The sequence below is a fragment of the Capricornis sumatraensis genome, chromosome 4 (assembly GCF_032405125.1).
Source record: "Capricornis sumatraensis isolate serow.1 chromosome 4, serow.2, whole genome shotgun sequence".
NCBI classification, from domain to species: Eukaryota; Metazoa; Chordata; class Mammalia; order Artiodactyla; family Bovidae; genus Capricornis; species Capricornis sumatraensis.
In genome coordinates this window covers 100,619,389-100,633,391 of record NC_091072.1, presented here as the reverse complement: position 1 = coordinate 100,633,391, position 14,003 = coordinate 100,619,389, and the positions used below count along the sequence as shown (strand labels likewise).

Here is a 14,003-nt window from a genome sequence, read left to right as displayed (position 1 = left end):
CCTTGGACCTGTCTTATACCCTCATCAGTCTCAGTTTCCTCACTTGCAAAATGTACTTGATGCTTCCTAAGCCACTTCATCTCTGACCCTGCAGGCCTGGGAAGTGGTTACTGGGGTTGAGGGAAGGTTGCTGTCTGGGTATGATTGCCAGATCTGGGGGCCTGAGCATGTGTCACCTGCCCACCCACCCCCCACCCCCGCCCACAGAGCAACGAGGACAGTGTTCCCATCTGGGCTGCCAGCACCACTGTGTCCCCACACTCAATGGGCCCACCTGCTACTGCAACAACAGCTTTCAACTACAGGCAGACGGCAAGACCTGCAAAGGTAAGTGTGTACACATGCACATACTGGGGTTCAGGACGTGCTAGGGGGTCAGTGGGCTAGGTTGGGGAGGAGAAAGCTTGAAAGGTGCAAGACAGGAGGCAGGTCTACCACCCGCCTTACAGCTTCAGGGCATAACTGTGGGCCCTAACCACTTGCTTCCGCCAGACTTTTCAAAACTCATCTTAAAGATTATATAGGTCAAGGTCAAGGACTTCCCTGGTGGTCCAGTGGTTAAGATGCACTTCCAATGCAGGGGGCATGGGTTTGATCCCTGGTAGGGGACCTGAGATTCCCCCAAGCCATACAGCACAGCCAAAAAAAAAAAAAAATATATATATATATATATAGGTCATATGTGTTTTCTTGTTGAAAAAGGTTTAAAGCATTACAGACAAAACCAAAGTCCCCTTTAACAAAGCCTCTTTAGTAACAGCCCCTTCCCCATCTCTCTGGAAATCAGCTCTTGTTAAAAGTGTGCTACTTCTCTGTCCAGGCCTTTTTCTATCCAGTTATACATGTATTCACAGAATCTAATTGAAAGTACTGTTTATGTGCATGTGATCTTGTTTACATAAATATCATACTGTATATGGCTTCCCAGGTGGCCTAGTAATAAAGACCTGCCTGCCAATGCTGGAGACATTAAGAGACATGGGTTTGATCTCTGGGTTAGGAAGATCCCCTGGAGGAGGGCATGGCAACCCACTCCCGTTTTCTTGCCTGGAGAATCCCATGGACAGAGGAGCCTGGGGGTCTACTGTCCACGGGGTGGCAAAGAGTCAGCCATGACTGAAGCGACTTAGCACGCATGCACATACTGTACATATTTGTTTTCCAGTTTTTTCACCCACTATGTTCTAGAGATTTTTCCATGTTAATGTGTAGAGATCTACCCCATTCTTTCAAAAACCACGGCGATGTATGACAATTACCACAGTTCACTTGGCCATCTCCCTTTGGATGAGTAAGATGTTCCCGGTTTCTCTCTGTTACAAACAATGCAAACTTTTCTGTTTTAAATGTACCGCCTTTCGGTCTTGGCACAAATGTGGCCTTCTCAGTGAGATTCTCCTTACAGCCCTAAAATCCCATCCCCACTGCCTGCATTCTCTGTCCCCTTTCTCTGCTTAGTAGTTTTTCATAGCACCAGCTACTTCCCATCGCACTAACTCCTCTAACATGTCATTTACCTTTTTATTTTGTTTATTATTATAATAGCAACATTTCGTTTATTATCAGAATTTAAGTTCTTTAAAGAATATTTATTTATTCATTTATTTGGCTGCGTTGGGTCTCAGTTGTGGGACACGGACTTCGTTGCCCCATGGCTTGGGGGATCTTAGTTCCCTGACCAGGGATTGAACCCACGTCCCCTGCATTGCAAAGCAGATTCTTAACCACTGGACCACCAGGGAGGTCCCGGAACTTAAGTTTTAAAAGGGCAGCAGTTTGAATCTATTTTTTTTGCTGATGTGTCGCCTGAGCCTAAGACTGTACCTGGCACATTGCAGAAATCTTTACTGAATGAATGGATGATAAGCACGGGTGTAGATACGTCTCTAGGGTGGATCCCAGGTCTGGACTTGCTAGGTGGTAACGTTTCCACATTTCTTGTTGCAGTAGATTCTGTCAAACTGTTCTCCAAAGTAGCCATAGGGATGGACACACCCCAGGTGTTGTCTGAGGGCACTCCCTTCCCTGCCCTCGGCATGCTGGAAATGACCACGCTCTCGCCTTTTCCCGGCAGACTTCGACGAGTGCTCGGTGTATGGCACCTGCAGCCAGCTGTGCACCAACACAGATGGTTCCTTCACGTGCGGCTGTGTGGAAGGGTACCTGCTGCAGCCAGACAACCGCTCCTGCAAGGCCAAGAATGGTAGGTGGGCTTACCTGCGACCGTATAGCTAGGCACCCACAGTGTCGTTCCCTGACAGGGAGAGGCCAGAGCGCTGCAGGGCCGCTTGCTGCCCTGACCCTTCTCTCCTGTGCCTCCAGAGCCGGTTGACCGGCCCCCTGTGCTGCTGATTGCCAACTCACAGAACATCCTGGCCACGTACCTGAGTGGGGCCCAGGTTTCCACCATCACGCCCACTAGCACACGGCAGACCACAGCCATGGACTTCAGCTACGCCAACGAGACGGTGTGCTGGGTGCACGTTGGCGACAGCGCTGCCCAGACACAGCTCAAGTGCGCCCGCATGCCCGGCCTGAAGGGTTTCGTGGATGAGTACACCATCAACATCTCCCTCAGCCTGCACCGTGAGTCACCTGCTCCAGCACACGGAGCCGGCGAGGGTGGGGGAGATGGGCGAGGCAAAGCCTGTCTGGGACAAGCTGGGTCGGGGGAGTGGATAGACGGGATGACCCCTGACTGGTCCAGGAGCCTAGACAAAAGCCCCCGACTGAGGCCAAGGCAGCGAGTTGAATGTGGCAACGTTTGTTTGGACCTGGGGCAGAGCTATGTCCATGCTTCCTCTCCTCTCTCTGAGCTGAGCCTCTGATGGCTCCAGCATTTCTGGCCCAGGGCAGAGAAGGGCCTCCTAGGAGAAGTGCCCGAGAGGACAATGTCTGGTCAACCTCCAGAGACCAGGGACTGTCCCTTTTCAGAGAGAAGAGTGTTGATTTGTCCACAGAGGGGTTTTCCCACATGGCGGGAGCCACAGCAAGGGAAAGAAGGGGCCTGGAGCCAGAGGAGCCTTGCTAAGTTGTGGCTGAGGGCAGAGGAGTCGGGGCCAAGCTGGGTCCATCTCCGTGTCTGTCATTTCCCTTGAGGGCATTGCCAGAACTGACTCCTTGCCGCAGCGTGGCTGTGGGGGTCCTGAGGCTGTTTTTGGCAGACAGGCTCTGTGCCAGGAATGACCCCACCAGGAATGCTCTCAGATATCCTGGATGTTCCCCTTCGATCTCCTACCCCAGGCTGTACGCTGATGCCTCAGAGGTGGAAGGTGGGGTGTGGCTGGGGACAGGGCCAGGGCAGAGGTCCGGTGCCTCGAGCACTTCTGCTCATCTCAGATGCTACATGAACAAACAAAACCTTTGCGTCATCACATCTCCAGGAAATGCACCACAGGGCTGAGAGGGGAGGTCTGGCCTGTGGTTGATCTGACCCCCTGGGAGAGAGGGTAACTTGATCTGTGTGTGACCTTGAGTAAACCAGAACTCCCTGTCTCAAGCTTTGGTTTCCTAATCTGCATAGTGGGCTTGAGCTTGTCTGACAAGATCAGACAAATTGAAGTGAAAGCCAGAAGTCACTAGAGGCCATGCAGGAGGTTTAGGATGGTGAACTGGGTGGGGCCTGTTCAGAAGATCTTGAAGTTTCTTCCATGGGTCCCTATGTGATGATCTGCACAGAAATCCCAGGAGGACCCAAGGCCTCAGTTCTGGTGGGAACAGGAGTTCCTCCGAGACCCCCCCTCCCCTGCGGCCTCTTCGAATGGTCCACAGCTCAGCCACAGTCCCTCCACAGCATCCCAGGGTGGGTCCTTGGGCTGTTGGTGACCAAAGCCTGCCTGTGATAGACCTGTCATCCTTGGAGTGCTGGGCTGGGGGCTCAGCCAACACCTGGCCAGCAGAGCTCTTGAGGGGCAGGCAGCTCAGGAACCCCATGGTAGGTGGGGTGGGATTAGGGCAAGACCCCATGAGACAGCGGCCCTCTCCTGTTCCCTGTCAGTAGCCCCACCCATCAGACCTGTCTGGGCAAACAGCTCCAGCCCTTCCCTCCCTGGCCCTGCCTCAGGGCGGACGATGCGCTGATGGGCTGGTGGGTATGTGGCCTGGTGGGGATGCCCTCATGGGAACCTTCTCTGCTTTTGCTCTGACCTGGCTCCTCTCCTGCCTTCCTCCCCAGGAGAAGCAGGAAATAACCTCAGGCGGGTACCCTTCCCTTGGCAAACAGAGAGTGTTACCTTCAGAGTCTGCTAGATTCGTTGGGCCCCTCTGGGGCAGAGTCCAGGAGGCCAGAAAAGACCAGAAGGTTCTGGGGAGAAATGCTACCGGGGTGAATGAATGGGTTCCTCTCGCCCCGGCCTCTGTCCCTTCCTTCGGCCCTGCCACCGCCCATGCCGCCTGACTGTCTGGCTGTCACCCTGAAGATGGTTGTTTTGCTCTCATCCCACAAACTAATTATGGGCCCTGAGCTGAGGATGTCGGAAGTGTCTCTCCCCAGCACCCTCCCCCACCCCCAGCTCATCCCCCTTCCCAGGAGAGGCTGATGGCCTGCCCAAGTGCCAGCGAGAGCAAGCGTGGCTGGCCCCAGGCACTCACCTGTGCAGGGGGGCTGCTGGCCTGTAATTAGCTCCCCCAGGGGCAGGAAGAAGAAGGCTGCTGCTTTCTCCTGCTTTCTCTCGGCCCTCTGGGGGAGCCCTCCCTGCAATCATGCCATTCTTGGCTGACCGTGACCTCCATCGGGCCCCCGGGCTGAGCCCCACGTGGGAGGAAGGAGCCTGACAAGGGAGAGGTGCTGGAGCCCAGAGCCCAGGGGCTGAGAGAAGCCTGCCTGCTGGTGTGGGAAGAAGGCAGCACAGGGGGGAGACTGCCCTGGAGAAAACTCTGGAAACAGAAATAGAATAGAAAGAAGGAAGGAGGCCAGGAAGTGAGCTTGTTTCACATGGGTCCTGGGGTGTATATGTGAGCCAGACCTGCTGTGAGTCCTGAGCCCTTGAAGGGCCCTGCCCGGGCCCCACAGTGGTCAGCACAGCTTCATGCGAGGCTCTGTGGAACAGGCTTAGGATTGAGGTCCTGCTGTTTCCTGTCTGAGCCCAGTCCCTTCCATCTGTTTCTGCTCAAGTGGGAAGAGATCCACTGCCCATGCCCTCACTCGTCCTGACAGGTGTGTGTGTGCATGTGAGCACTTTGCTACCTTAACATGCCGGGCTGCCAGCCCTTCCTTCCCCAGCCTGTGTCTTTCGTTGGCCTGGGTAGGAGGTGGGTCTTGGGGACTCAGTGTTCATCTCTTTCCCTCCCTCCTAGAATGTAACCCCAGGGCCCATCCTCCCCTGCCATGCGTGGCAGGATGGTCAGGCTTCTGAGGACTCTGATCCCATGACTGGACAACATGATGGGGAGAGCCAGGAGATCCTCAGGGAAGACCCTGGGCCGCCTGCCCTGACTCGGGGTTTACGACTGCCTTTCCCTAAGTGGGCCTGGAGAAGGAAATGGCAACCCACTCCAGTAGTTTTGCCTGGAGAATTCCATGGACAGAGGAGCCTGGCAGGCTACAGTCCAGAGGGTCGCAAGGAGCTGGACATGAGTGAGTGACTGACACTTTCCCCAAGTGGGAATGCCTTCGTGTTTAGGCTGTGTGTGGACATGCGTTTTTTTACTATTATATTAATAGTTATGTTATTTTTTAATACCTATTAGGAAACTCCTACAACTGGCAAGTCAAATCTCTGATTTCATAGATTGTTTAGGATGCAGCAAGATGAGAAAAGTGAGTGGATGTAAAGAAATGGTAGATAAATGGTAGAGCAAGCTGTGCATAAACACATCAAGCATTTTGGGAATGAGAGACCAAAGACCGAGGCCCTGAGAGGTCAGCAGTCCTGGCCTGCCCACCCTCCCACTCCACCTCTGACCACCCTCTGAAGGAACCTCAGGTCCTGTCCAGACCCCTGCAGGGCCGCCCCTGGGCAGGGCTAGAGGTCAAGTGTACGAACTCCCCCACCCGCCGCAGCCCTGCGTGCCCTTGGCTTTGCTTCTCTGACCTGGGCTACCAGGATGTTTCCACTGTAGAAAGAACGGGCACAGTCCTCAGAACTGGGGTCCTGGGAGGATGTGTGTGCATGCTGAGAGGAGGTTCTGAGGTTGCCAACAGAGGCCTTGAGGGAAATAAGATTTGCTGCAGTCACTTTATCTGGAGCTGTGTATGGGGGGATGCTCCAGAGGTGCCCTCAGAGGTCCTCAGGTTTCTCCCCCGTACCTTGCTGCACAGGGAAAGAAGAGGTTGGCTGGGAGGCCTAGAAAAGGCCTCCTAGGCTGCAGGCTGTGAGGTTGCGAAATGGGTCCCTAAGTCCAGCTGGCCAACTTCACTTTTCCCTCCCTCACATGTGTGCGTGCGTGCGTGTATGTGTGTGTGTGTGTTTAAAATCACAACAGGAAATAGGGCAGTGATTTGTCTAGAGGAGGGGCAGAGAGAGAGAGTTGATCCTCTGAGTCTGATGAGCTGGCCTCCCGGCTGGCAGGGGAGCCACCCTCCCACGGAGCGGGTTACCCCGACCCTCTCAGCCCCCACCCCAGCCTACAGAACCCTTCAGTGTCACAGAGGAAAGCCAGCCACTGGCTTCTTTGGCCTTCCTCACCTGCCGGTTATCAGAATATCGAGGGGCTCTCACCAGCCCACTCATGGGCCTCAAGCTCCCCACATCCTGGTGCTTTTGCTTCCCATTCCCCTTCCCAGCTTCCTCACATTTAATGGCCCTCTGCTCCTCTTCCTGGCCAGGCAGGGCCGGCCCTGCGTCTCCCGGCGCGGCTCCAGCCCAGGGCTCTCCTCCCCCGCTGTCTCCTCGAAGCTGCCTCTCCACCCAGCCTGCTCCCAACAACCCCCTCCCTGTTTTCAAGCCAAAGGAAGTAACTTAAGCAAGAGAGATGCGTTTTAGAGCCCAGCCAGCATTTCTCAATAGTGGGAAGACCCTGGTTCTGACTTTGAATCGGAGCTTCAGAGTCCGAGCGTCTCACCCCGGGACCCAGGACTGAGCCTGTGTGGGCCTGGGCCAGCCAGAGGAGGACAGTGGGGCTGGAAGCACACACGGGGCAGGGAGGGAGCCCGGGGGGTAGAGCTGACCCCATGTGGCTGATCCCCGGACCTGCTGGTGGAACGAGAAAAGCTGAAGTCAGGACCCAGCAGGAAACAGGAGCATGCAGACACGCTGTTTAGCAAAGCTTCTGCCAGGCCTGCCCAGTGGTCTCCTCCCTACCTGCAAGGGCCCTGACCCCCGAGCATCTCTCCCAGCCCCTGGGTGAGACACCAGAGTAGCTCTGACAAGCAGGAAGGTTGTCTGTCTTGGGCATCCTCAGGCTAGAGAAGGAGGATTCTGGAAGAAGCAGGGAAGGGAAAAACTGATGTCCCAGCACTGGGACAACAGCATGAGCACTCAGTACTCGCCAAATATTTGTTGAATGAATCAGTACATGTGTGTCGGGCACTGGGGCACAAAATGAAAGACAGTGACCTGCCCTCATGGTATTTGTCATCAGGTAAACAGGCTGTGATAAGAGGAACACCTGGGGCTTCTGAAGGCCTGCCACACAGAGATCTTCCTCCTGGGGGCCTGAACTGTCTTGATGAATAGTAGGCATCAGCCCCAAACTGCCCACCTTTGGTCAGGAGGCCACATGGCTCTGGCTGAAGGCACAGATGGAAAAGGCAGGAAGGATGGGGTTGGGGGGTGGGGAGGATCAGGGGATGGTATGAACGGCAGCTCCCATTAGTAGAGCGTTTATCATGTGCCAAACCCTGTGCTGAGTGCTATTAATGGCATCATCCCATTTTCCAGATCAGCAGACTGAGACTCAGAGACATCAAGTAACTTGCCCATAGTTCCACAGTGGGAAGGTGACAGAACCAGGATTCAAACCTGGGCTGGGTTGTCAGTGTCTGGAGCCTGGCTGGGCCCAGGGTGCAGCAGAGTGGTGGGAGAGTTTCCTGGAACAAGGCCCAGAAGTCCGTGTGTTCCTCGGGGTGTGGTTAAGCTGGAAGTGTGGTTTTCCTTCCTTGTCCAGGGACCTTGTACTCAATTTGCAATCTCCAGGTGTGTGGATGTGTTGGGGGATATTTCCCCCAAGGCACAAAGGCTCTCTTTCTTCCCCAAGATCACTTTAGGAAGAGTGTCTTAAATCCAGTGGCTGAAGCTAGGGTCTTCATGGGAATGAGATGGGTGGTGTTGTTTCTGGAAAAGCAGCCACTGTTTAGGGAGATGCTTCTTGAATGATGTGAAGGATGGAGACTTTGAGAAAAGCTGGAGTTGTGGGGAGTGCAGAGTGCTGAGCATCAGGGCGGGGTCTCAGGGAGGCCTGAGCATTCACACACACACCCCAGGTCTATTCTGGGGCCTGGAACTGAAAGTCCTTTGCAACGTTACTGACAGGCTGTGGTCTCTCCTCTGTCTCATCACCCTCCCAGCTTACCAGCCGCCGCCTCTACTCTGGCATCCCTGGCCCCTCAGCTCTCAGACCAGCCCCAGACTCCTCCCACCACCACACAGCATCCCTCCCCTAGGGTTTACCTAAGATTCTCCTGTCTTCAGGATTTGGGGTCTTTGGCTAGGGGCCTTCTGGAAGGTCTCTGAAGTGGATCAGTCCTGAGAAGGATGGCCCATGAGGGGACAGCTGCTCTTTGGGTGTGTGGGACCAGAATGTGAGGTCCTTTAGGCCAAAGCCCAGGACTCCATTTGTCCCCTCCATGCCATGGGACAGGGGATTCCACTTGTCCCCTCTGTGCCCCGGGACAGGGGGCAACAGTCCAGCACCGCCTTCGGAGGGAAGGTGCCCATTTGAGCCCATCTCCTTACGCTTGGAGTGGGAAGAGTGGCCAAGCGTGTGTGTATGTGTGTGCCTGTTTGTGAGTGTATGTAGTGTGGTGGGCAGAGGAGTTTGGACTTGAGAAGAAAGGAAAATAATGTGATGGAGGGGGGTTGGATAACAAAGGATTTTTGCTTGCAACTAATAGTCTCCAGCTGCAAAAATACCAAAGGGGAGCCTAGGCTAGGCCGGGGACTCCTGTTCTTGCCAAGTCCTCACCGGCCTGCTGAGCAGGGCCTTGCCTGGCCTTTGGGAGGTGGAAGGGAGGACCAGCCAAGGGTGAATATCAGAGAGCGAGGACAATCCCTTCTGCCTTCCTTCCCGGAATTGGCAAGGAACCCAGGCCAGGAGGGAGGCCCGAAGGTCAGCACATCCTGGGTCTGGAGGAGAGGATGTGGAGCTCCATCCGAAACGGGGGCATCAGATCCCTTCAAGTTTCTTCCTCCTCCCCTCTTGCTGAGGGAAGGGCGCGTGGGGGAGCAGGGGCAGTGTTTTGCCAGCCTTGAAGCTGGGCAGTGACTCAGGGAAGCCTCAGGAAGTTGGAGAGAAGAATGCAGCTGCACCAGCTGGTGCTGGGGAAACAGCTTCGAATGAGAAGGTCCATCTACATGCCAGCAGCCCCCAGACCCCCACTGTGCCCACCAAGTAAAGGGCGCACAGCCCTATTTGCCTTTTAATCTGTTTGCCTTTCAGCCACGTTGCTGGCTGCCTGGAACTGTGGCAGGTCCCCCCTCACCCTGACTTGGGACCTTGGTTTCCTCTGGATGCGACCCAGCAGCCTTCATTTTCATCTGCTTTCTCCAAGATAACAGTGTGGGGTCATTTGCTCGCCTAACCCCTGCCCTGGCCTGGGACCCATGAGCCCCTTCTCTCTGCCCTTGTCAGGACGGGACAGTACTGGGCGCAGAGGAGACAGTGGCTGGGTTTAGGGGCACCTGAGCACTCACGGGGTAACAGCTCATGCCTGTGACTTCTCCTTCCATTTGTCTTGGGGTGGGGTGCAACAGGGGGGACCTGAAGAGGAAACTAGTTTGATGAAAGTCTCAAATTGGCTCTTTCCCTTCCTCCCTCAGCTTAAGTCCTGTGACTGTGAGTCAGTGTCAGGGCCTGGCCAAGTTCCTTGGGAGCCATGTTCCCGTTCCCTTGGCCCCGCAACCCCCATCCTCTGTTAAGAAACAGCCCCTGAATCCCTGTGGGGAAGGGGGAGGATTAGCAGAAAGCCTACTCATTATACCTGTAGCTGTGCAAGAATTGAAGTCCTTACTGGGTTGATTGTCGCTAGTGGGAGTTTCCAGTAAAAAAAAAAAAAGTTTCAGCCAAAGGCAGATGGTCCAAAGATTCCTTTGCCTATTGGGGAAACTGGTGGAAGTAGAATGCAAGGCAGGGGTCTAGGGAGTCACTGTCTTGAAGATGTCCCAGCTTGCTAGAGGCATCACCTCTGATAGCGGTAGTTGGAGAGGGCCGTGGATGGATGGATGGGAGCCAGTGGGTCCTGCAGAGAAGGAGTCTCACCACCAGGAGGACAGCAGGGGTCCCATTCCCAGACTTCCTGTATCCTGGACTTCTGCTACCCTGGCCCACCCCTGAGTCTGAGGTCCTTTTGATGTAGACTGAGTGTGGGCCCCTGGCCTGCACCCTCCTCCCACGCTCCCACCCTCCTGAAGCTCCCCGTCTTTATGAGTCATGCCTCAGTTTACCTTCAGAGTCCTTAGTGGTTCTCCTCCTCTGTGCTCTCTTCTCCACCCTATATCTTATTTCCCACTCCTTCCACCCTCCCCAGGAGAGAGGAAATTGAGCAATAGGGAAGTAGAAGCATCGGCCATGGAAATGAGAACAGGAAGTCTGACCCATGTCACTGGTCCCAATCTTTTGCCACCATGGGCCTTCCCTTTTCCATCTCGTGGGCCCTGTATTTGAACATTCTCTTCTCTTAGACTGGATTTACTGACGGATGCCTGGCTTTTCCATTTTGAAAAGTCAGGAAACACGTATAGCTTCTGGTTGGTGCTCCTGACTGGCGTGAGATAAGCCGACTCACCATACAGAGTTGATGAAAAGCAGAGATGTGTGATGTTTTATTAGCCTGAGTGCTCTTATTCCAAGAAAAAGCAAATTTTAAAAATTCTGGAGTGACCTTGTGGACCTGTCCTCACTGCCTTTCAGAAGGGCAGGAAGATGGGCCCATTCAAGCAGGGGCTAGAGTTGGGAAACCTGTCAGTCAGCCAGCCAGCCAGTGATTTCCTGCTGCCCATGTGTGCCACCCTGAGCTCGGCCTGGGGAGCAGGGCTGTGAAGGAGTATACTCAGAGACTTGTCTTTGGAGAGACGCAGTTGGTGAAGGATTGCCAACAACACCAGGCAAAATACGCCACTGCCGATAGTTCCCGTAGGAGCTTAGGGAGGAGAGACAGCCGTGGTCTGGGTGGTGAAGGAGGGCGCCCCAGAGGAGATGGGCATGTCAGGGGAAGACCTCCCGCATAGCCCTTTCATTCCCACTCTCCAGATGTCGAACAGATGGCCATCGACTGGCTGACTGGCAACTTCTACTTTGTGGATGACATTGACGACAGGATCTTTGTCTGCAACCGAAACGGGGACACGTGTGTCACTCTCCTAGACCTGGAGCTGTACAACCCCAAGGGCATTGCACTGGACCCTGCCATGGGGTGAGCGGGGCAGGCAGGGGCAGAGGCAGAGGCCCTGGTAGAAGGGAGGGTGCCCAACGTTCAGACCCGGTGTAACATGCTGTCTGCCCACAGGAAGGTGTTCTTCACTGACTATGGTCAGATCCCCAAAGTGGAGCGCTGTGACATGGACGGGCAGAACCGCACCAAGCTGGTTGACAGCAAGATCGTGTTTCCTCACGGCATCACGCTGGACCTCGTCAGCCGCCTTGTCTACTGGGCTGATGCCTACCTGGATTACATTGAGGTGGTGGACTACGAGGGCAAGGGCCGGCAGACCATCATCCAGGGCATCCTGGTGAGGAGGAAGTCTCAGCTTTGGGACACTTCTCGAGGCCTCCCGGGACGGGGGACAGTATGAGAGGGGTTGGCACAAGCACTGGGGAAAGAGGACAGGTCGTGACTTCCACTTGGATGGCCACAGTCGTTTTAGAGAACACCTTTTTACTTCCCTTTTCTCGTTTGGTCCCTACAGCAACCCCTGGAGAATGAGCTGGCAGGGTGACTCAGTTCCCCTTTGGCAGCTGAAGAATCTCAGGGTTCACAGGGATTAAGTGATTTGCTTGAGGTCACACCACTGGGAAATAGCATTTGAGCCTGGTCTAGAAGCCCTTTCAGCCCAAAGATGGCATCTCTGTTCTGGGGTTAGGGTGACCATCCATCCCAATTTGCCCCAGACTGTCCCAGTGTTGACTCTTGAAGTCCCCCGGGGTCAGTCTTGGACAAACAGGACAGAAGGTCACCTTAGATACGTTATGGAGGTAATGGGGGCTGTTATCAGGCTCGCTTGGGGCCAGTCTGTCCTCTCAACCCTCCTGAAAGCTGGGAGCTAAAGGCGGGCTAAGAATGTTCTCTGTGGACGGAGGGAAGGATCCAGCTCCAGGTCAGTGCAAAGTCACTCCATCAGCAGATATGTGCCTGATTCTGAGAGGGAGGAGTCTGGTTCCTCCCTCAAGGGGTTTGAGCCGAGGGGATAGAGTAAATCCACAGATCACCAGACAGTAGATTACAGCCAGAAATGGAGTGTGGAAGCAGAGACCGTCATCTCTGGTTAGAAGATTCCAGAAGCCCTTCAAAGAGATGCCCTGTGAAGGATGAGTGGGATTTGACAAGCAAGTCTCAAGAAAGGATAGTCCAGAGGAGATAGTCCAGGAGTAAAGCACGGAGGTGGATGATGGGGGGTTGAGTTAGGAATGCGAGTCACGGAGTCTGGATGCAAAGCTGACCAGTTCTCCAACGGTGGAGGTAGGAATCTCTTCTCCTCTCGTGTTGACGGTTCCTGCCTGCCCGTCGCAGATCGAGCACCTGTACGGCCTGACCGTGTTTGAGAATTATCTCTACGCCACCAACTCGGACAATGCCAACGCCCAGCAGAAGACTAGTGTGATCCGTGTGAACCGGTTCAACAGCACTGACTACCAGGTGGTCACCCGTGTGGACAAGGGCGGTGCCCTCCACATCTACCACCAGCGCCGTCAGCCCCGAGGTGAGCGGCGCCGCAGCCCCTCCGGGACCCTCCGGTGGGCACTCCTCTTGTATCATGACTGCTTCTCCGAGTCATCCACCCCAGAATGCCTCCCTGTGTCTGCCCCTCAGCCTCCGAATCCCACCCCGGGAGCCCCTTGCCCTCATTCTGCTCAGGATGTCCATCACCCCTCCCGGTTCACTGGCACCTGGCTGTGAGCAGCGGTGTCCCCTGACCACGAAAGTCCCCACCTGAGTCTCAAGGCCGGGTGGTGTGAGGGTAGAGGAATCCCAGTCCTGCGGCTTCCAAGTCCCTGGAGGGGACAGCAGACACAAAGACAGCAGCAGGAGGGAGTGTGGTCAGACTTGAGGAAGCCTTCTCAGGGCCTGGCACGGAGACTTCGAGGGGTCCTGACCGGCTCTCCACCCTGCCCCAGTGAGGAGCCATGCCTGCGAGAACGACCAGTACGGGAAGCCAGGCGGATGCTCTGACATCTGCCTGCTGGCCAACAGCCACAAGGCGCGGACCTGCCGCTGTCGCTCCGGCTTCAGCCTGGGCAGTGACGGGAAGTCGTGCAAGAGTGAGTGCTGGGGAAGGGCTTGCGTGCCTGCTGGGATGAGACAGGAGGGGTCTGCCTCCCATAGCCCAGCTCCTTCCCTCTAAGATGCAGAAAGATGGAGGGACTTAACCAAAGTATCGTCACTAGTGAGGGACAGACCGGGACTTGAACTCCCATCTGAGAGCAGGGCTTCTCCCACTATCCCACTCAGGCTCCCACTCAGAACACTGTCAGCTGGCCCGTTTCAGCCCTTCATTTGTTCATCAAGTATCTAGTGAGGACGCAGTGTCTGGCGTTGTCCTGGTAGCAAGGGTTCAGCAATGAACAAGATAGATGTTGTCTCTGGCCTCGTGGAGCTTATAGTCTGGCAGAGGAGGTGGGCAAACACAAAAATGACTTCGGGTGCTGGTAGGTGTTAGGAAGAAAATAGAGCGGAGCATGGCGCTCATGAT

The 14,003-nt window shown here is 55.1% G+C and overlaps 1 protein-coding gene across 1 annotated transcript in view; it reads left to right on the top strand.

The window, feature by feature from the left end:
• The window catches only part of LRP1 (LDL receptor related protein 1), an 80,091-nt gene that overhangs the window by 13,177 nt on the left and 52,911 nt on the right, over positions 1-14,003 (top strand). The window contains exons 4-10 of the mRNA XM_068970683.1: positions 208-327; positions 2,075-2,203; positions 2,323-2,586; positions 11,347-11,509; positions 11,603-11,825; positions 12,824-13,013; positions 13,429-13,572. Coding sequence (XP_068826784.1) covers positions 208-327; positions 2,075-2,203; positions 2,323-2,586; positions 11,347-11,509; positions 11,603-11,825; positions 12,824-13,013; positions 13,429-13,572 — 1,233 coding nt within the window. The remainder of the gene's footprint in view (positions 1-207; positions 328-2,074; positions 2,204-2,322; positions 2,587-11,346; positions 11,510-11,602; positions 11,826-12,823; positions 13,014-13,428; positions 13,573-14,003) is intronic.